The sequence below is a fragment of the Sinocyclocheilus anshuiensis genome, unplaced genomic scaffold (assembly GCF_001515605.1).
Source record: "Sinocyclocheilus anshuiensis isolate Anshui unplaced genomic scaffold, SAMN03320099.WGS_v1.1 scaffold958, whole genome shotgun sequence".
Lineage (NCBI taxonomy): Eukaryota > Metazoa > Chordata > Actinopteri > Cypriniformes > Cyprinidae > Sinocyclocheilus > Sinocyclocheilus anshuiensis.
In genome coordinates, this window is record NW_015539929.1 from 483,115 (window position 1) to 504,339 (window position 21,225).

The following is a 21,225-nucleotide window of genomic DNA, read 5'->3' on the forward strand; positions in this document are numbered from 1 at the left end:
TTTGCAGAGCTGTGTCTGGAGAAGCTGACAGTCAGATCCACCGGCCCGATGACGGTGGCGTGTTTTCTGCCGGTCCTGACATCGGCTCCAAAACTCAACAGCCTTCATTTCACAGGAACACATCTGTCACAGCAGTTTTTTCACACATTAACAGGTAATCTGACAAATAATCGGTTCTTGGTTTAGCCAGACATTAACAAGACCTCAACATCCTTTTGTCACCCTTATGAAAAAAGTGCACTTCAGCATAAGAGTAATGAGTACTTATTACACATTATACTTTAAAACAGCACACTCGTGTGAAAGTAATGTTTTCAGATACTTAATTGCATATACATTTTTTGACCCACTTAAGTACGTCTTTGTATGTAATTTCGTAATTACTTCGGTTGACTGAAAAATGCTTAAAGTGTACCCTGAATGTACTGACATTAATGGTAAACTCAAATATACTTTAATGCAATTTCCTTTGAAAATTGTATTTAAATGTATTTTATTTATGTGAAGTTGCATTTTAGAACCTTTAAAATACATTAACATTAAATGTAATATTAAACAACACTACAGTTTTAAAATCAAGTACTTTACATCAAAATAAGTGTACCTCTTTAAAGCATTACAAAAGATTAATAAAACATAGTGATTTCAAATTGAAAGTACATTTTAAAATGTTATTTTATTTCTGAGTTTACTTTTTAAAGGTGTACTTAATTATATAAAGAATAATGATTATATTAAGAATATTAAGAAACTCTTGAAAGTATGCTCTTAAGCACACTTAAGTGGCTTTTTTTTTTTAAATTAACATATTGCAAGTACAGTTTTTTTTGTTTTTTTTTAAATAGTCTTTATGTATTGATGTACAATACATGTTCAAATTAAGTGCACTTCTTTTTCACTTCATCTTTTCATCTAGTGTTTGAATGTGATGAATTATTTCTGTTGTTTTCCAAACGGCGTTTTTATTACAAAAATGTTTTTCCAGACTAAATGGCTATTAAGATACAAAGTACAGTTTTTATTTTTCCCCCACAGGATCTAATCCATCCCTCAAGGTTTTAAAGCTGGAAGACATAAACTTGTCTGACTGTCACCAGGATATTCTTCAGTTTCTGGAACGTTCCGTGTTAGAGGGTGCAACATAATACTGCAGTACACAAGAGAAAAAACAGCTAGACTGATTCTTGAAATGAGTGGCTAATGTTTGTGCTGTTGTCTGAATCTCAGAGCTGTCCTTCAGAGACTGCAGGCTGCTGGATAAGTGTGCTGTAAAGAAGGACTTCCTGCTGCCATTTGTAGAAGCACTGAAAGGGATTTCCTCCCTCCGGACCCTGATGCTGGCCCAGAATCGCCTGGGTAAGACTGAACTTCCTCTGTAGAATAACTGCAGTACCACTAAGTTTGGGGTCTTTCTCTGAAAGAAATCATTACTTTTATTTGGCGTGGATTCATTAAATTGATCAAAATCGAGAGTAGTGATCTTTGTTACAAGATGTATATTTCACATAACTGCTGTTCTTTTTAACTTTTTGTATTTATAAAAGAATCCTGAAGAAAACTGTATCATTGTTTCCACAAAAATATTAACCGTTTTCAACATTAATAAAAACAGTTTCTTGAGCAGCAAATCAGCATATTAGAATGATTTCTGAAGGATCATGTGACACTGAAGACTGGAGGAATGATGCTGAAAATTCAGCTTTGATCACAGAAATAAATTACATTTTAAAATATATTACAACAGAAAACGAAATTTTAATTATAATATTTTAATAATATTGTTTATATTAGTTTTTACTGTATTTTCGATCAAATAAATGCAGCCTTGGTGAGCAGAAGAGACATCTTTAAAAACAAAAAAAAATTCTGACTTTATAATAGTAGTGTATATGTTATGATGGGTTTAAATTATCATGCATGACAGAATTTATATTTGGATGAAATATTACCATATGATGTACTTCAGCTGAATGTTTTGATGCTATTGCTGCTTTTTTTTCCATATAGCTTTGTGTGAGCAGCAGACTGAATATGTAAATTCAATTGTTGAAGAAAAGTTACAAAAACATCTCATTGTGTGTTTCATGAAAGAAAAAAAATCGTATGGGTTTTGAATGACTCAACGGGGAATAAATATGACAAATCTGTTGTTCTTCCGCCAGCAACGAGTGCCATAGAGATGGCTGAATTATTCTCAGGATGCCGCCCAAGCAAAATCACAAAACTAGACCTTAGGTAATGCTGGTTTTGATACATGCATCATTCATACACCAATAAATATGTTGTTACATAAATGTCATCTCTCCTTTCAAACAGCTCAAATTTCATTCTTCCTGCTGAACTGCTGGCGTTCGCGCAGCTGCTGGAAACATACAGGCCTGTTCAGCGGCTGACGCTTGACCTGCGCTTTAATCCACTGGATCGTGACCCTGAGGTCAAAGGTCAAGCTCTGCGAAAGCTCATCCCATACTGTAATATATTAACAGATGACTGGGACTCCAGGTCGACGATGGCAGATCACATCAGTGTGATGTGACAAAAGCGTTTAGTGTAGACATTTGCAAACGTGATTGTAGGTAATAAATTACCAGCACAAAGTAATTATACTTTGGTTATAATTATACTTTTAATAACATAGATGGAGATAATTATTGAATTTGTTTACAAATTAAATACAATGAAAGCAAATGCAAAAAGTCAGTGTACTAGTGATTTGAACAGTAGAAAAGTTTCAGGAAGCGCCGCTCTGATATCAGTTCCACAGTGTCCAGCACAGATGATCTAGAGGTTTGACTCATGATGCTCAGACGACTCCTCTCTGGTCCTCATGCGAGCGCTGGTGGAAGACGAATGAGACGGCAGCGTCCCAGGATGCCTGCAGCACCGGGTCCCTCAGGCCTCTTTTATCCGAACAGTGATGCCAGTTGGACAGATCGCTAGTGCAGTCCGAATCTTCTGGAGGAGCACGAACCTGTCGACTGTTCACACAGCGCCTGCAGCGAAACCTGACGGAACAAAAATGGATTTGAATGATCCCGCCTCCTTAGATAACACCACTGTGCATCCTAAAAATTCAGAAAAGTCTTAATATCTAACTGATGATGCAGAGTTCAAAATATCTAAAACTTGATGGACTTGAAGTAGTCAAATGTCTAATTTCAATGAATAGTAGCAGTCAAAATGGAATATTCAAAATGTTAACCCTCCATTAAAATGTCAAATATCTTCACAAAATAAGCCTTGAAGCATTTGAGGCGTTTTCCTGATTGTACCAAAAAAGATTCAAAGCCTCAAAGACAGACCCTACCAGTCACATCTAGTGGTCAGCTGCAATTATAGCAGCCTCTTTCAAATGATTCACACTTCTGGTTGATTGCAGTTTCAACACAAAAGCAATACTTTGGCCACACGTGAAAGTGTTACTGTGTTACTATGAAGCAGGGGGGACACCAAGCATTTCGCATCTCCTTATAATAAATAAATCATGTCTTTAGGCAGTTTTTCTGGTGTTTAAAGGATAATACAAGATGATGCCACCTTACAAATGACTGTCAAAAGCAAAAATGCTACAAAATACATCCTATTTTGAGGGAAAGTGTTTCATACTAGAGCAAAACTAGAGTATTTTTGGAATCAGCAAAACTGGGTTTCATTCTGCAAATATGACGCAGGGCGTCATTCCTGAACTTATGCATTTTCCTTATCCGTAAATGAATCTTATAACTCTACTTTAACAGTGTTGTGTTTTTACCTGTCATGTGTGTCGCTGACTGTGTCCTCGTTGAGTGAAAAGAGTTCTCGTAGCTCTCCGAGAGAGAAATGTCTTTCCACGTCCTGTTCCTCGTCCACGACGCAGCTACTCAAGGCTTTCTTATGAGCCTGTCTCTGTAAGATCTTCTCCTCTATCGTTCCCGTCTGACAGAGGAAAAAGAAACAAGCTGGCTAGTCATCCACTCTAAGCATTTTGTACATATTACAAATTATTGTTTGAGACATTTCCTGTATAATCTTGGAAACATCTCTCACCGACAGCAGTCTGTAGATGTAGCAGGTCTTCTTCTGTCCATCTCGCCACACCCTGGCCATCGCCTGCTCATCATTGGCTGGATTCCAGTCAGGGTCGAACATCACCAAGCGATTTGCACCAATCAGATTAAGGCCACAGCCTCCAGCCTTACTGCTCAGCATGAAGATGAACTCTGGATTCTGGAAGAGAAGAATTAAAGTGTGCAAGACTTTTAACTAAAATTAAAGCTCTTAAAAATAAAATATTAGATGTGAATTAGAAATGTTCACTAGCTGAAAATAAAAACTAAAACCGAACAAAAAATAAAACTACAACTGAAGCTGAAAATTGTATTTATTCACTTTTTAACACCATGAAGCTGAAATAAAATAAATGAAACCTAAATAGTGATATTGGGGAAAAAAGCATATAAAAGTACTAAAGATTAAAATGAAAGCCGAAAATATAAAAAAAAACTAAATAAGAACTAAAATAATGAAATAGACTTAATATGACAGGTTAAACACAATGTGTTTGAATGGAAACAGACTTACAGAAGGGTTGTTGAATCTCTCCACAATCTTTGCTCTCTTCTTGATGGACATTGTCCCATCCAGCCTAACATAAAGGTATCTATTTGTGAAGAAATATATATTTTTAGACCAATTTCAACAATATTTTGGTTCATGGCTAATCATGTAAAATATATTTTTTAACCTCTATAAAGAATGTAACTGGGGAAATGTGGGCCATCTCTGATGTTGGATTTATGTTATATGAATCTCTCACCTTCGGGTTCGACACAGTTTTTCAAAAAGATCCAAAGTCTGTGTGTAGTTAGAAACCAGAACCACTTTGTCACTCGTTGTTGTTCTGGTCATCGCCAGGATATAGTCCAGAACTAGCATCTTCCCTGAAAACAAGTCATATAGATTACAGTCAGAAATCAATGAATCTGGGCTTCAATGCCACACAGTTATGGCTCTGATGAAAAATGTGGGTTTAGTGCCTCTGCAGCCACTAGCATGACCCATCGCTGGCAGATAAGTTCATGCATTTTTTTTTTGCATGTGAGTGATGCTCTTTGCACGAAAAACAATAAAGAATCAGAAATACTTGGAGGGTCCCATGGTGCAACTCTGTCTATTGTGTTAATGGTCCTTGTGGCGCAGCTCCATCTCTGAGCCCACAGTGCACATGTTTGGGGTTGATAAGATGTTTAATGTTTCCGAAATATTTTAATGATTGACTTCTGCTCACCAAAACTGCTTTTATTTAATCAAAAATACAGTAAGACAGTAATATTGTTAAATATTATTACAGATTAAAATAACTGTTTTTATTTTAATCTATTGTAAAATGTAATTTATTTCTGTGATCAAAGCTGAATTTTCAGCATCATTACTCCAGTCTTCAGTGTCACATGATCTTCAGAAATCATTCTAATACGCTGATTTGCTGCTCAAGAAATGTTTCTTACTATTACCAATCCTGAAAACAGTTGTGCTGCTTCATATTTTTGTGAACATTTGATGTTCATCTTTTGATGAACAGAAAGTTCAAAAGAACAGAATTGATCTGATTTAGAAATCTTTTGTGATACAAATTTTGTCACTTTTGAGGAATTTCATGCATCTTAGCTGAACGAAGGGTACTAGCGTGAGTCAGAACTGACCTGAGAGCTGAGGCTCCACTGCTTTAGTGGAATACTTTTGGGGGAAGAGATCCATTGCTCCATCAAAGCCCTCTTCTCCTGCCAGACACTTCTCATAAATCAAGGCAGGATCTAACAGAGAGACCAAACACATTTGTATTTAAAGCACGGTTTTCATGTCAGAAAGGATAAAGAGAGGGCTGATTATGCTGATGAACACTGACGGTTGCAGAGCTTCTTAAGCGAGGTGATGGACGACAGAGAAGACACGCTGATCTTGCCGCTCTGCACACTCTCCACAGGTTTGGCCTGTTTCAGGAATAACTTATACAGCTCTTTCTGGAAGGGAGTCAGTCTGACAAAGACACACAAATAGAATCCATTAATACTTCTTTCAAGGAAAAATGTTCACAGTCACACTAAAATAAAGCCACATGCTCATTTCCAACTAATTGGCTCAAGTGCTAATGATGGCAAACATCCATAAGGTTGCTGGTTACTGAAATAACAATATCAAACGTTTAATAATGTTATCTTGAGCCTTGCTATTACAAAAAGAAGAGAATACCAATTGATCCCTTACTTGCAGCAGACAACCTGTTCAATCTTCACAGGCAGATACTTGGAAAGAATATCTGAGGTTCTTCGAATCAAACACCTTAACAAAACAAACAATGTTTAATCCAAATGATTTGAATGGTGAGACTGGGAGGAGTCTTTTGTAGACTCAAGCTCACCTGTTAACAATGCAGATGAGCTCCTTGAGTTTCTCCTCTCCGGCTGCCCTGTTTTTATCACTGGCGTCAGCGTCACGACCCTTCAGGATCGGGATCTCAAAGCGTTTCTTAAACTCCTGAGCTGTGCCTGAGAGAAGAGGCAGACGCATGAACGCAAATTAATGTTTTTCAATAAAGCTTCAGTAAAGTTCTCCCACAGGGTCATGCAAAAATGGAATGATGAAAGGTCTCTTACCAAGAATACCAGCATTTACAAAGTGCACCAAACTGAAATATTCCAGTAAGTCGTTCTGAATGGGAGTCCCAGATATCAGCACTCTCCTCTGGGCGTTCATAGCGTTCAGCGCCTGGTACGTCTGGTTGTCCGAGTTCTTCAGCCTGTGACCCTAAACCAATAACACATGACATACAGAATGAACGCTGCATTTATTGATCAAAAACACAGTAAAAACTGTTATATTGTGAAATATTATAACAATTTAAAAGATCTGTCGTCTATTGTAATATATTTTAAAATAGAATTTATTCCTGTGATGTTTTTTTACTCCAGTCTTCAGTGTCACATGATCCTTCAGATTGTGATACTTTTTTTTTTTCTTTTGTAACATTATAATGTTTTTACGGTCACTTTTAATCAACAATGCATGCTTGCGGACTAAAATGATATAAAAAAAATAAAAATAAAAGAAATTCCCTAATATTTCCTGGCTTATGAACATTATTATATACTTATTCTAGTACATTTACCTCATCACAAATAACCAGCCCAACTTTGCCTTTGTGCAGGACTTCTGTGTGGAGGCGAAAGGTTTCATAGGATATTATCAGAATTGGAGTTGGCACTCGCATGCCATGCTGGGACATGAAGCTTTCTGCAAAAACACATGCAATGACATCAACATGTAGTGAAGATGGATAACAGAGTCATTTAAAACAAATGATGAAGTCTGATGTACAGTGAGCACCCAGTGTGGGGTTTTCTACGGCCAAATTACTGCAATTAAACATTCATTTCACACATTATTTACAAAAAACATCAATACTGCCATTAATTGGCTAAGCATATTGTTTCCCAGTTGAAAAAAAAAAAACATGATAAATTTGGAAAAAAGGTGTCTTGTTTTAAGTGGAAATTTAACACAGTTTAGTGAGGTTTATGCTTAAAATGATAAAACAATGGGGTAAGAGAAACAAAATGACTTTAAAATATATTTGGATAAGCTTTGCATCTCAAGTGAATTGATCTTGTTTTTAACTCCTGTAATAATAAAAAGAACGAATCAAATACCAAGTTTGCGATCGATCTCGTCTTTGGAGCCGCCATCGATAGCGAGAGGCTGTATGCGTCCACCAAGCCATTTGCCCACTTCATTGTACCAGTTTCTCACGAGGCTGGAGGGCGACACCACGATGGCCTTGTCGATCTCAGGTTTGAAATCAGGGCTCTGTCTCAGTAACGTCCATATGAGAGTGATGCACTGCAGCGTCTTCCCCAGCCCCATCTCATCCGCCATTATACAGCCGTACGAGTTTTCAATCCGCCTTCCTGTCACACAGTCCCACAGGAACTTCACACCCTACGGAAGAACATTGTAAGGATGATTTGAAAGGTCTTTTCTATATAGAAGCTTATTTCCATCACAGATGTTTACTAAAAATTTGATTATTTCCATCACAAGTGTTAACTAAAAATTAAATTCAAGAAATTCAAAAATAAATAAATAAATTATAACCCTTATTTTCTAGAAATGTCTATATTTAGCCCATATTTTGGAAATATGGAAGCTTATTTCCACTATGGAAAAAAAAATACCTTTACCTCACATTTCTGACTTTTTTCTCACTATTCTGAGTTTATGTCGGACTTATTTTCCATCACAATTCTGAGTAGTGTGAAGAAGTCAATGCGAATTTAGAACTTGCAATTGCAAGATATAAACTTGAAATTCTGAGACGAAAAGTCTGTATTGTTTCCACTAATAAAAAGGTAATTGCAACTTTTTATTTCGCAATTCTGACTTCTTTCTTGCAACTGTGAGTTTAGTTTTTACAAGTTTTACATTTCTCAGAATTGCAAGAAAATGGTCAGAAATATGAGACAAAAAGTTGCAATTACCATTTTTATCTATTTATTTACTTTTTTTCTTTTTTTTATATCTGTGGCGTAAATGAGCTTACCTATTTCCAAAAATATGGGATAGAGATCTAGAAATGTATAGAAAACAAAGGGTTGGGTGTAGCTAATATATCAGACTGATAATTGTGCATTTTGAGATTATTCTGGGATAACCATATCACTACTACACCCCTAAATCATTGATAATCATACCTCTCGCTGATGGGGTCGAAGCACTTTACTGAGCACTGGATCGACAACCACATGCACGGGTAACGTCTCCCTGCAAAGGAACCAATCAGAGAGTGATCATGTTGTGCAGCTGCAATGTAAGACACCTCTGAAAATCATCAGACGCCACTGACTTGTCAGCTTTGATGAGCTCATGAGCGCTGATGGCAGGCGGCTCGTACAGAACCAGAGCTCCATCTTCAAACGGGTCGTGCAGGGCCTTCCTCACCCCGGCCCGCCTCAGTCCCAGAGCCCGCAGACCCAACGAGCCTGATCAGAGCAACACAAGCACATCTGAACCCCTACAATACATTTACCACGCTAATTATTTAAAGGGGTCATATGATGCTGCTAAAAGGAACATTATTTTGTGTATTTGGTGTAAATATAAAAATCACACCATTAATTAAAAGATAGTAAAAATACATCGATGACAAATGCTGAAGTAGCACTATATAAAATTAGGGCTGCAAAATGATTAATCGTACTTAATCGCATTCAAAAATAAAAGTTTATGTTTACATGCTATATGTGTGTGTGTGTACTGTGTACTGTGTATATTTATTATGTATATATAAATACATTACAGACATATGTATATATTTTAAAAATATATATTTGTATGTATATGTAGTTATACTTGCATATAATTTATATTATATAAATATAAATAGTTTATATATAAATCTAACATATTTTACGTACATGTGTGTGTATTTATATATACATCATAAATATACACAGTACACACATAGTCTGTAAACATAAACTATTATTTGGAATGCGATTAATCGTTTTGCAGCCCTAAATATAATATTTACGAAATCAGAAAAAACTTGAAAATGAATATATATGAAAAAAAAAAAACACACTATCTATAAAATAGAATTGTTTAGCTGGTAATAAATTAAGAGACAAAACTGTTTAACAGAGACAGTAAACTAATGAAGATGATCAGGTGCTCACGTTCTTAGTGCTGTAAAAACAAAAATCCCCTTACTGACACATCGACCAATGCAGATCATTAAAAAAAAAGTCAAATATCAGCTTTGGCAATATATCGGTCAACCATTAATGAAAGTGAGTTATGAGTACAGACTGACCTGAATAATTTGGGATGGGAATTTTAAATGGCTTTGACAAGATCTTGCGAATGAATGCTTCCTGTGAGAAGTTAAAGTGATTAGTTATAGAATCTAAACAATTATACGATAATGAATAATTATAGTAATGCCCCTTCATATTTCAATGCTACCTCCCAGAATTTATCAATAGCCTTGTACATGAATACTGCACATTTACAAGGTAAAATTATCCTTTAGGATACTGAAATTTCCTGTCAAAACTATCATGTATATCATAATGCATCAATACAAAAATTGCCCAAGCTGTCTGTTATCCAGGACGACTGAAATCCCAATGTGAAGGCAAAAGTCTTTCTAGGTTTAAATGTGAATGCTTTAGAAATCGGCAATATTTACATTTATGTATGGCTGTCCTCACACACATATGCCCAAAAGCAGGATTTATCATGTCTTGCATTTCTGTTTTTAGTTCTATTATCTGTTAGATTTCCAGTGTGTTCCCATACTAGTGTTTCATTTGAAATATAACTCACATGCTCCTCGCCATCTGTGCACAGGGGTCTGTTGGTGAGCGCTGTCAGGGGTTTTCTGAAGGGAGAGATGTAGGTTTCTCGACAGCCTCTCTTACTCTGTGATGCCTGTAAAGTAGAACCAGTGTAAACAGTCCATCATGTCCTCACTGATGCTGAGAATTCAGTCAAGACAAGAGCTTTGGGACCGACTCACGATGCCAGGCTCCCAGTCCTCATCATCTGAATCCGGCCCTTGTTTCCTTTTGGCCACCTGACTGGGTGCTAGACTTCTCCTCTGCAGGTATTAATAATTGCAGAAGGTTTTAATGAACTTACTGAACACGAATCAACAACAATCAGAACATAATGCGTACACATGAAGATTAACGTTACAGGTATCTAAGCATAACGTTACATGAATCAACATTTATAACGAATTGAGAGATTAAAATTGCAACCTACCATTCTGAATCAGGAATTTAATCCAAATTAAATGAATACATTTAAATAGATGTGCCTTTTTCTGTCTTTTTTACAAAAGCCTTCTCTTCTTTTTCTTCTTACTTTGGCAGCAGAAGCGCCCTGCCTCTGCATTAAATAAATAACTCCCACAGCAAAAACTCGTCGTTTTAAACTACCACGAACATCTTATTTAAGAACATATCAAGTAACCAAAATGTTAGCTTTTGTTTTCGTTATCAAACACCGGCGTATTTGAGAGTCCCGCGCATAGTTAACACACAACACTACGGCGAACGGGAAGGGACAAACCCTCCGACATGCGTTTCGAAAAATAAATACCGCTCCGACAGGAGAGCGACAGAACATCATAACTAATTCAGCGTTTTATAATAATATTATAAATATTTAATTTTATTACATAATATTATTTGTCATTACTTGTCAGTGTAAGTGACCCCATGGCATCAAAATAGAAATATATATTTTTATAATGTCTTTTATTTTACTTGATATTAAGGGTTGTATGTTTGTTAATAACAGTAAAAGATAGTTTTAAAACATAGGATTTTCCTTAAGGTTTCTGTGCTGCTGTATGTTATCGGCTAAACATGCATTTTTAGATTCTACTTCGGAATTCTAAGGTTTATCTGAATGTTTTGAGCGTATTTTATATAAACGTCCGCTAGATGGCGCGGGTGGGTTATATTTATATTGACTGTCTGCAGCATTGGCAGCAGGGGTCGGTTTCTCAGGGGTCAAATATCATGAATTCATCATCTCTTGTGTGAAAAATAACAGAAAAGACAAGTAAAGTTATAGTAGTTCAATAGAAAGATGTGAGCATTAGTAAGCCCCAGAGAACATAGACGTCTCCACAGCACTGTGCATAAATTGCCTTCATTTCATGGCCATCCTAAATTCTATGTGATACTAGAACAAATATGTTATTGCAATAGTATATTAACTTGTTTACTGTTTAGCACACATAAAGGCCTCAGCAGAAAGTTTCCATATGAATGCTCTCACAGCACAACATGTTTATACTAAACAGACAAGCGTCTGATTACGGTCTTCCCATGTGCTGTTAGTGTTTGGGTCTTTTAGAACAAAAGGTGAGTGAAAGCGTCCCTGTGTCTGAATGTGCATACAGTCCACCCTATCTGCCCTAAATAGTATTGAAAATTACTAATATCACTTATATTAGTTCGAAAATGCATTAGCCTATTGATTTGTTTATAGTGGTTTTCATAGAGAGAGAAACTGACTTGTCTGGTATGTAAATGTTGGTGCAAAGCAAAACAGAAAATGAAACACGTGGTATGACACACAAAGATAAAATGTATTTCTCTTTAAATTCATCATCTGTATAAAAATCTGAGCAATAAATTCCAGGTATATACATTTTTTAAATAATACAAAATATAATTATGATAACATGTATACCAAAAAAAAAAAAAAAGAAAAATGCAATAAATACATCAAACAATAGCAGTAATTTCCCTTAAATAAAGCAGGGGATGCATAGCATCCAAAGGGTAAAATGATGCCATCCTGAAGGAAAGGAATTCACTGCGCCGCTGGGAAACCAAATGAGCAGTTCAAGACTAAACCTGCTTTCCTCAGGTCTCAGAGGAATAAAACTCAAAACTGACCAAAACCAACCAGATTATCAGAACAACATTATTGCAATTTATATAAAGCGAGTGATGTGTCATCATGTGATGAACATCTGGCATCTTTCAAATGTTGGATAATATAGTAGATAATCTATTAGATCTATGATCTAGGAGTCAAAAAACAGAAATGCAACACAAAAACAGGGCCAAAACACTGCAAGTAATCTAACAAAACATTAGGAGGTTTAAGCTGATGTCTACTCTATGATGTTTTCTATTAATCGAATGCTTAATATCAATACAAAACAGTTGGTAAAATCCCTGTTACATTCAAAGGCAGTAACAAAAATGGAATTTGTGATTTTTAATTCCCTTAATCATAAAATGCTTTTAGTTTGAGGGTGAATCTCATGATAACACATTATGGTCACCTTTAAAAAATAATAATACAAAAATAAAAAATGATGCAATATGTACTGTAACAGTCATTTTATGTACTACAGTAAAAAAACATGTACAACAAATACTACTATAATGTATAAATACAATATCATTTATGCATTATATTTTTACATTAAAGTATCGAGAATGTGAGTTTTGGGAGAAATATATTTAATTGATGAAATTAAAAATATGAAAATAATGTCAAAGAAATTCTAAAAATCGGCTTCATTTCTGAAAAATAAAGTAAAATTTTCTGTTGAATTTACAGTGGAACACGTGATCCAGACATGTTCTTCTGAGAATGAGTTCACAGGTAATTATAGTGTCTTTGAAAACATTACACGTGATATATAAGCAAAAGTTAAAGTAAACCATGAGATTAATACCGTAAGTGTGAGAAATGGAATAGAAGAGCGTGACGGTCGATTATAGAAGTGTAAACCACAGGTTTCATTTCTACTGCCCACTGTCCCTACCTGAGGTGATCTGCTATTTATCTATCTATCTATCGCTTTGGTATGTCATTCAACTTGCATACAATAAGTCAACACCCAAAAACACAGAACAAAAACATGAAATGTGACAATGTCTCAATTAAAATACATTTTGGTAAACCAGTACAGTGCTGTATGCTACGAACCTTAGCCAGGGCACCATTTCATCTAACTGGCAAATCAAATGTCACGTATCCCGACAAAGATCTAGAACATGAAAACAGAGATATCCACTCGAGCAGTGAAACAAAAAACAATGTTGATCAAAGAAGTTCGAAATGAAAGAGGTATTTCTTGATAGCAGAGGTTACTGAATGTGGCATCAGGATAACTGGTTAGCTATTGGTTGTGTTTGTGCAAGTGTGTAACGCCAAGAGCACATTACAAGACGGTCACAAGTCAACCCGAGTCATTTAAACACTCACGGGTCAATTCACTAGAGTTTTGCTTGCAAAAACCTGCATATTATTCATGAACAACCCGCGATACATTTTCATCTGTGCTGGTACAGCAATGTGTAGTATTATTTTCACTTTTAAAGAAGCCTCTTCTGCACACCAAAGCCACATTTATTTGATCAAAAATACAGTAAAATTACAGTAATATTGTGAATATATGTTAAAGTGTAATTTATTCCTGTGATCAAAGCTGAATTTTCAGCATCATTATTCCAGTCTTCAGTGTCACATGATCCTTCAGAAATCATTCTAATATGCTAATAAACTAATTATTATCAATGCTGAAAACAGTTGTTCTGCTTCATATTTTTGTGGAAACCAGAATATTTTTTTCAGGATCCTTTAATGGATAGAACTTTCAAAAAAGAACATTTCTATGAAACAGAAATCTTTTGTAACTTTATTAATGTTTAACTCTCACTTTGGTCAACTGTTGCTGAATAAAAGTATCAATTTCTTACCGACTCCAAACTTTTGAGCAATAATGTAAATTAGGTCACTGACATTCTTTTAAATCCAAGAATGATTAATTTCTATGTAAAACAGGCCTTTTATTGAATACAACATTATTCCAAAAATTCAGAGCTTGTACTGCTTATGGAAAGCAGGCGGAATTTGTTTAAAAGAGAAAAGAGTTGAAAATAGTTAAAAATAGTTTGTGTACGTTTTCTAGCGATCATGGCAGCAGTAATTCATCTAATGATGATCAGATGATGGAAGAGAGTGTTATAACTAGGCATACGTCCAGACATGCAGTGTAATCGAGCATGATTTCATCATTATAAAGAGCCGATGCAGGACTCCACCACTTCGCATTCAGAACCGGCCTGCAAACTGGTAAAATGCTGCATGCAACATGCATATCTGAAAAAAATATAAAAAACCTGGAAATTTTTGTTGTAGACTACTCACAAACATAAAAAAGTGACACACTTTAGTCTTGTAGTGTGCACATGGCTTAAGGAAAGTGTGTGTATATTAAACACACATGCTGAGCTGATAAGTGAATTAAAAGCACCTTCTGTTCTGTTATAATGAACCTTCATGATATCCACGTTCTTAAAACACCTCCAATTTCAGATCATGTGAAATGTAGGCCTTCAAGCTACTTTTCACAAACTTTCCATGCAGAACTGCAGTCTGGAGCAGGAATGTGACGACTCGCTTCACAGCTCTCCAAGGTCACATGATGCAAATCCCTACGGTTTCCGACCGTCTCCCTGCAGGACGTCCCGTATTCCTGTGGTTCCTGTGCTGACGCTAGCAGATCCGCTGCGTTTGCAGTGCATCATCAGGAGCGCTGCATCCCGTTCCTTGCACTGGAATTCCCTCGCTTTCTACACCGGAGCTTTGGGTTGATTTTAGCGGCTGCGTCTCCTCGGCTTCTCTCATCCCACACAGCTGCAGTTGGCCGCTGAAAGCCATTTAATGGTCTGCCAGCTCGTCTGGGCGTCCATGAAGGAGACGGTCTCGAAGCGCGTGGGTCTGCAGCAGGGGTGAGTGCTCACCTTGCGGCCAGAAACGCTGCCGTTATCCGTCAGCACCTTCAAGGCCAGGTCGTAGTTCTTACGGGCGCTCATGCACGTCCCCACGCAGTACTTAAACACCACGATCTCGTCCGAGTTGTAGCCGAGGCCCAGATCCCGCACCTTCATCTCTTTCCTCTCCAAACGGCAGTCCTGGCTGCTCCGGCCTCGCTTACGGTTGCGCCGCTCCTTACGGTTCCTAGTGGACTTCCGTGAACTGGAGCTGTTTGTAGAGGAACGCTGCCACCGGAGCCGATGACCCTCGCCTTCCTCGGCCAGGGACGAATCTGAGGAGACAGAAAACATGAGCTGATGAGAGAAGTGACCACAGAATGTGAAAGATTCTGTCATTTCGTTACAAACCCATATGACTTTTTTTTCTTCTGGGTGACCGATAGGTGAAATTCTGAAGAATATCTTAGTAGCTCAAGGTAAATTGGGGATATTAAGTTTGAAAATGACAAAAACCACCATAAAAGCATAATAAATTATGCAACATTTAGTTCTGGTCCTTGATCTGATTGGTCAAGCAGAGTGCTAATATAACAGTCCAACAGCACTGGGAATTTTCACTGTTTCACTTTCATTTCTTTTTTAATACCAACTCTATTTTAAAGATTTATTGATTATTAAATGTGGAAAAAATCAAGAATTGAATAAAGTCAACTTTTTTTGGTGGTGAGAGTTTAACTAACAATATTGATTATATCATTTGTCTTTTGGTCAAACCATGGGGACTTATAATGACAACTTGATGTCATTACTTTTGTTTATAGATTATAAAAAATTATATTATATAAAGTATATAAAGCATAAGAAGTTTTACACAAAAGAGGGTCTTTGAGACACTACAAGGTTTGTCTTTACTTATATACTCCATTTCGTTACTATTTGTGACCCTGCAACACAAAACCAGTCCATAAGGGTCAATTTTTTAAAATTGCGATTTATACATCATCTGAAAGCTGACTAAATAAGCTTTCCATTGATGTATTGTTTGTAAGGATCGGACAATATTTGGCCGAGATACAACTATTTGAAAATCTGGAATCTGAGGGTGCAAAAAAATCAAAATATTGAGAAAATTGCTTTTAAAGTTGTCCAAATGAAATGCATATTAGCAATGCATATTACCAATCAAAAATTAAGTTTTGATATATTTACAGTAGGATCTTTACCAAATATCCCAATGATTTTTGGCATAAAAGAAAAATCAATCATTTTGACCCATACAGTGTATTGTTGGCTATTGCTACAAATATAGCTGTGCTACTTATGACTGGTTTTGTGCTCCAGGGTCACATTTACAGTCTGTCAAACCATTTACTTGTAAAAAGCAACATCACACTCAAGAGGACTGGGACTGTGATTACCTTGTATAATTGCTTTAGTGGGCCATTAAAAACTTTTCTGAAAATATTAAACAATTTATTTGCTAAAAATCTGCCTTTCACTGTAACTCTCAAATCACATATGGCAAATAAATGTCCCATATCATGTTTGATGCAAATATCATTTGGTCACAAGATACAAGAACCAATGATGTTTGATGTCATTTACACAAGGCATAATGCGACACTGTAAAAAAATTATTTTTCAAAATTGTAAATAAAACAAAGATTACTGGAGTATGTTTTACAAGAAAATGCTACTTCAGTATTTCTACTTCAAAATTCCATGTTAATTCAATGTGTTACTTGCAGATTCTTTGTAATTATTGAAATCTGAACTTTGGAAATTTACTAGCAATTTTTAAGTGAAAATAGTTTCAAAATGAATTCTATGCTACATATTTTTCATTGTACATGTCTAATGGTAGGATTTGGGCTCTAAGTGGAGGGCACTTGTCCCACCCACTTTCATTATATGGAAAACAGTGCCAGGATTTTCTTTTCTACACAGAAATGCACCTTTTGTGTTCCACAGATGATCAGTCATTCTGGTTTGGAAAGACACTGGCTAACTATTTCTCCAGAGCATACAGCTTCTGGCACGTGGCTCTGATGCATTAAAATAGTCTCAATTCCTGCCAGCGCAAGGCACATCCGCCCACTGTAATGTAACACTGGCATTTAAAAAGGTGATAACACCAGTGGCCCTGGTTCACACCTCAGCAGCTGATTGTGTAGCGTGTGCACGTCTCTCCACGGTGTGAAATTCCTCCTGCTGTTTGCTGAGCACCTTACTGCACTGGACTATTATTGTACTGTATCTCATGCAACTGCAGCATGCAGCGCTGAAAACATCCCACAACATGCCACATCATGTTTACAGAGTTTTGTTTAAAGTCACAAGGTGAGGAGAACCTTAGAATATGATTCAAACTTTCTCCAGGCGAAGATTGCAATAATTAGCTTCCAAGAGAGCAATTGGCTGTGTCAAAACCTGCACGGAGGAGCTCTGGATTATTTGAAGCGGGAACATAAAATTGATAAGGAAGAGCGAGCTGAGCTTATTCTATCGCATGCATGAGCCAGGGAAAAACATGACAAATATACTGGATGTGGAAAAACTGGTGTACAACATCTGTGAGTCTCAGTAAAGAAACAATCCTCCTCCTTAAAGTGAAGTGTGCCGTTTTTTTATGTTGAAATACTTTCTCATCCCAGTTGGTGCTGTAAGCAGTTCTTTTTACGCTTATACAATCATTAGTTAAATATTTATTTAAATATTGCAAATTCCACAATCATTTTTTAAAGAAAGTTCTATACTACCATAGTTTGCGGTAACTAAATTGTGTTTTTGAAAGAAATGAATACTTTTAGTCAGCGAGGATGCAATAAATTGATCAAAAGTGACAAGATTTCTATTTCAAATAAATGCTGTTCTTTTGAACTTTTTATTCATCAAAGAATCCTGAAAAATAAAATGCAACCTGGTTTCCACAAAAATATGAATTGACAATAATCAGAAATGTTTCTTGAGCAGCAAATCAGCATATTAGAATGATTTCTGAAGGATCATGTGACACTGAAAACTGGAGTGATGATGCTGAAAATTCAGCTTTGCATCACAGGAATAAATTACAGTTTAAAACATATTCACATAGAAAACAGCTATTTTAAATTGTAATAATATTTCCCAATATTACATGTATTTACTGTATTTTTAATCAAATAAATGCAGTCGTGAGCAGAAAAAACATCTTACAGACTACAAACTTTTAAATAGAGTATGTTTTACTCTATTTTCTTTGCAGACCTCCAGCAGTACCTTTCACATCTGTTAATATATTTTATATTTGAGCTGTTTTGTGTATTTTAATGGCCAGTCAGCATCCACTGATGGTGGTGTTTTTGAGAATGGGGTCTAATTCAGTGGCAGCAAAATGGTCAATATCACGGTTGACTTCCTGAAGAGTGAGTGTAAACACTCTGGGTCTGTAGATCTGTAAAAACACGGCTCTGTTTGTTTGCCCAACATGTCAGCTTGTGGCTCAGCTAATGCTGATCATGTTTATCATACTGCACAAAACAAAGTACCTGGGCATGTCAGCATTAAATGTCAGAAGATCCTTAGAGCTAATTAAAGCAAAAACATTTCTATATCTTAAGTCTGTATTGTAGTGCATGTCCTCACAAGAGATCCTCACAGTAAGTCTGCATTCCACTCGTGTTTCTACATTATTATGTGCACAGATATTTCACTGAACATAAGAAAAAGAACAAAAATAGAATAATTTGCAAGGAATTTGCCTTGAAGCAATGTGTCACTGTGACATAACACAGAATCACAGGATGAGAAGAACGTCGTCTTAAATTTCAACAAAGATTTTCTCTATAAATGCAGAAAAAGTGTTGAAGGATGAATTTCACATAAACATCCAGGTCACATTTCTTCACCTTTCTTTCTTATGAATTTGGGGTGAAATATGATCTGGGCATGTTTTTGACAGGTTTTGTGAGATTCGTCCATTAGGTCTTTGTGAAGTGTTTGAAGTAACAGAAAGTGTAAAGCATCATTCCCAAAGGATTCAGATCTCTGACAGGTTAGGCAGAAAATGTAATATTAACTTCAGCCTGAGAAGACAGAAAACAACTGGTTGAACATCCCATTTCCTCCGACCTAAAGGCTTCCCATATCACAGAAAACACAATGAAATCTCTTTTATCTCAATTGTTTTTCCCAGAAATATGATTAAGGTGAGGAAAAAAAAACAAAAAAAACAACTGAGTTCTGTTTTAGAGGTCTAAGTCTGCAATGACAAGTTTCATTATAAATAAACATTCCTCATCAAATTTCCAAATGATCTGAGCCACTATCCACATTTTATAGCTCTATACACTTACTGTACAGTATGTCAACTATTGACTCATTTGTTAATACTTCTATTTCTCCTAAGTTATTTTAAGAAAAGCATCTGAGACAAAGTTGATAGTTAATGAAACATACAGTAACTGAGACCTTTGTTGAGACCTTCACATCTGAAACAGCTCAGTGAAGATCCATGAGCTTCTGTCTGCTAGAGAATTAGCTATATGACTTGATACACAGCCTCTGGTACACACTTTGTGACAACATATAATTTAGAAATTACTCACGTCTATCACCAAGTGTTGTTGATGGGTTAATTTTACTGTTGGTACAGACGAAAAGTCTCTTATTTTAATTACAGACTTTGCAATAACGTCAAAGCTGGATGAGGCTTGTAAACTAAACTGAAGTGTATTTGAAATGGGGAAGTTGTCAAAAGAGTTATATCTCAATAACGAAGACTGTGAGTCAAACGTGCAATTACACGTTTGTTTTCTCTAACAGTGTTTTGTATGTTGAATTAAGTACTTTAATTTCATCATTTTTATTCAGCATTTTTGTGAATTTTGTCCTGGGGTTTTAAAGACAATTAATATATTAACTCTTTCCCCGCCAGCATTTTTGAAAAAAGTTGCCAGCCACCGCCAGCGATTTTGATGATTTTCACAAAAATTTCATGGCCTCCAGTATATTTAGCTGTATGAATATTTGAATATGCAATACACCAAAATAAAGACCAGAGCCTCTACTTTTAACCGTTTTATTCTAACTTAAAGCATTCTTTTTTCATCAACACTTGAATATAGGTAGGTTTCATAAAAAGTGCATAATTTTGAGCAAAAAGGTGAGAAAATCACATTTTTATCAAAAACTACATCTGGATAATATTCAGTACGATTATCAAAGCATAAATCCAGTAAATCGCTTCTATCAACAGACATATACCACTTCCTGTATCAATACCTCCAAAGCTTGCACAGACATATTCCACTTCCTGGATCACAAAATATGAACTGAATTGAGCTGGATAATGACACTAACTCTGCACTAAACTGAATAAACATTGAACTGACTTGAGCTGAATAATGAAACTATTATCTTCTGTAAAGTTGCATTGCAGCTGAAATTAAATAGTTTCGTAACTGATTAATTTTAAAGCATCAACTGTTATTTTCCTGTTTAACCATCTGTATTGTATAAAGCGCTATATAAAACACTTTTTCTTCACTTCATTTCTCCTCCTAAACCTGCTTCCTAATCTAGTTGTCAAATAAACCTGGCATTGTATATTACAAATATTCTTGGCACTTTGATGAATTGCTTTTGTTCCTCTTTTGCTTTGGATAAAAGCTAAATGCATAAATGTATGTATGTATATATAATGTAATGTATGTATATGTATATATATATATACAGTGGGTACGGAAAATATTCAGACCCCCTTCAATTTTTCACTCTTTGTTATATTGCAGCCATTTGCTAAAATCATTTAAGTTAATTTTTTTTCCTCATTAATGTACACACAGCACCCCATATTGACAGAAAAACACAGAATCGTTGACATTTTTGCAGATTTATTAAAAAAGAAAAACTGAAATATCACATGGTCCTAAGTATTCAGACCCTTTGC

The 21,225-nt window shown here is 35.9% G+C and overlaps 3 protein-coding genes across 3 annotated transcripts in view; 1 reads left to right on the plus strand and 2 right to left on the minus strand.

Annotated features, from left to right (window-relative positions):
* lrrc41 (leucine rich repeat containing 41) overlaps positions 1-2,555 on the plus strand; it is a 7,791-nt gene extending 5,236 nt beyond the window's left edge. Inside the window, exons 6-10 of the mRNA XM_016483875.1 lie at positions 8-154; positions 1,036-1,134; positions 1,228-1,356; positions 2,163-2,235; positions 2,317-2,555. Coding sequence (XP_016339361.1) covers positions 8-154; positions 1,036-1,134; positions 1,228-1,356; positions 2,163-2,235; positions 2,317-2,536 — 668 coding nt within the window. The 3' untranslated portion in view covers positions 2,537-2,555. The remainder of the gene's footprint in view (positions 1-7; positions 155-1,035; positions 1,135-1,227; positions 1,357-2,162; positions 2,236-2,316) is intronic.
* A 230-nt stretch (positions 2,556-2,785) lies between these two features.
* rad54l (RAD54 like) lies at positions 2,786-11,095 on the minus strand. The gene is made up of 18 exons (XM_016483874.1): positions 10,804-11,095; positions 10,556-10,636; positions 10,363-10,467; positions 9,848-9,908; positions 8,879-9,014; positions 8,727-8,796; positions 7,686-7,974; positions 7,145-7,269; positions 6,633-6,783; positions 6,398-6,524; positions 6,244-6,318; positions 5,885-6,015; positions 5,682-5,792; positions 4,796-4,919; positions 4,561-4,639; positions 4,027-4,206; positions 3,752-3,915; positions 2,786-3,005 (listed from the first exon to the last, which is right to left on the minus strand). The coding sequence occupies exons 1-18, from the start codon at positions 10,804-10,806 to the stop codon at positions 2,804-2,806; spliced, it is 2,214 nt and encodes a 737-aa protein (XP_016339360.1). The 5' UTR covers positions 10,807-11,095; the 3' UTR covers positions 2,786-2,803.
* Positions 11,096-14,367: 3,272 nt separating this feature from the next.
* Positions 14,368-21,225, minus strand: part of artn (artemin) — an 18,210-nt gene continuing 11,352 nt past the window's right edge. The window contains exon 4 of the mRNA XM_016483912.1: positions 14,368-15,628. Coding sequence (XP_016339398.1) covers positions 15,204-15,628 — 425 coding nt within the window. The 3' untranslated portion in view covers positions 14,368-15,203. The remainder of the gene's footprint in view (positions 15,629-21,225) is intronic.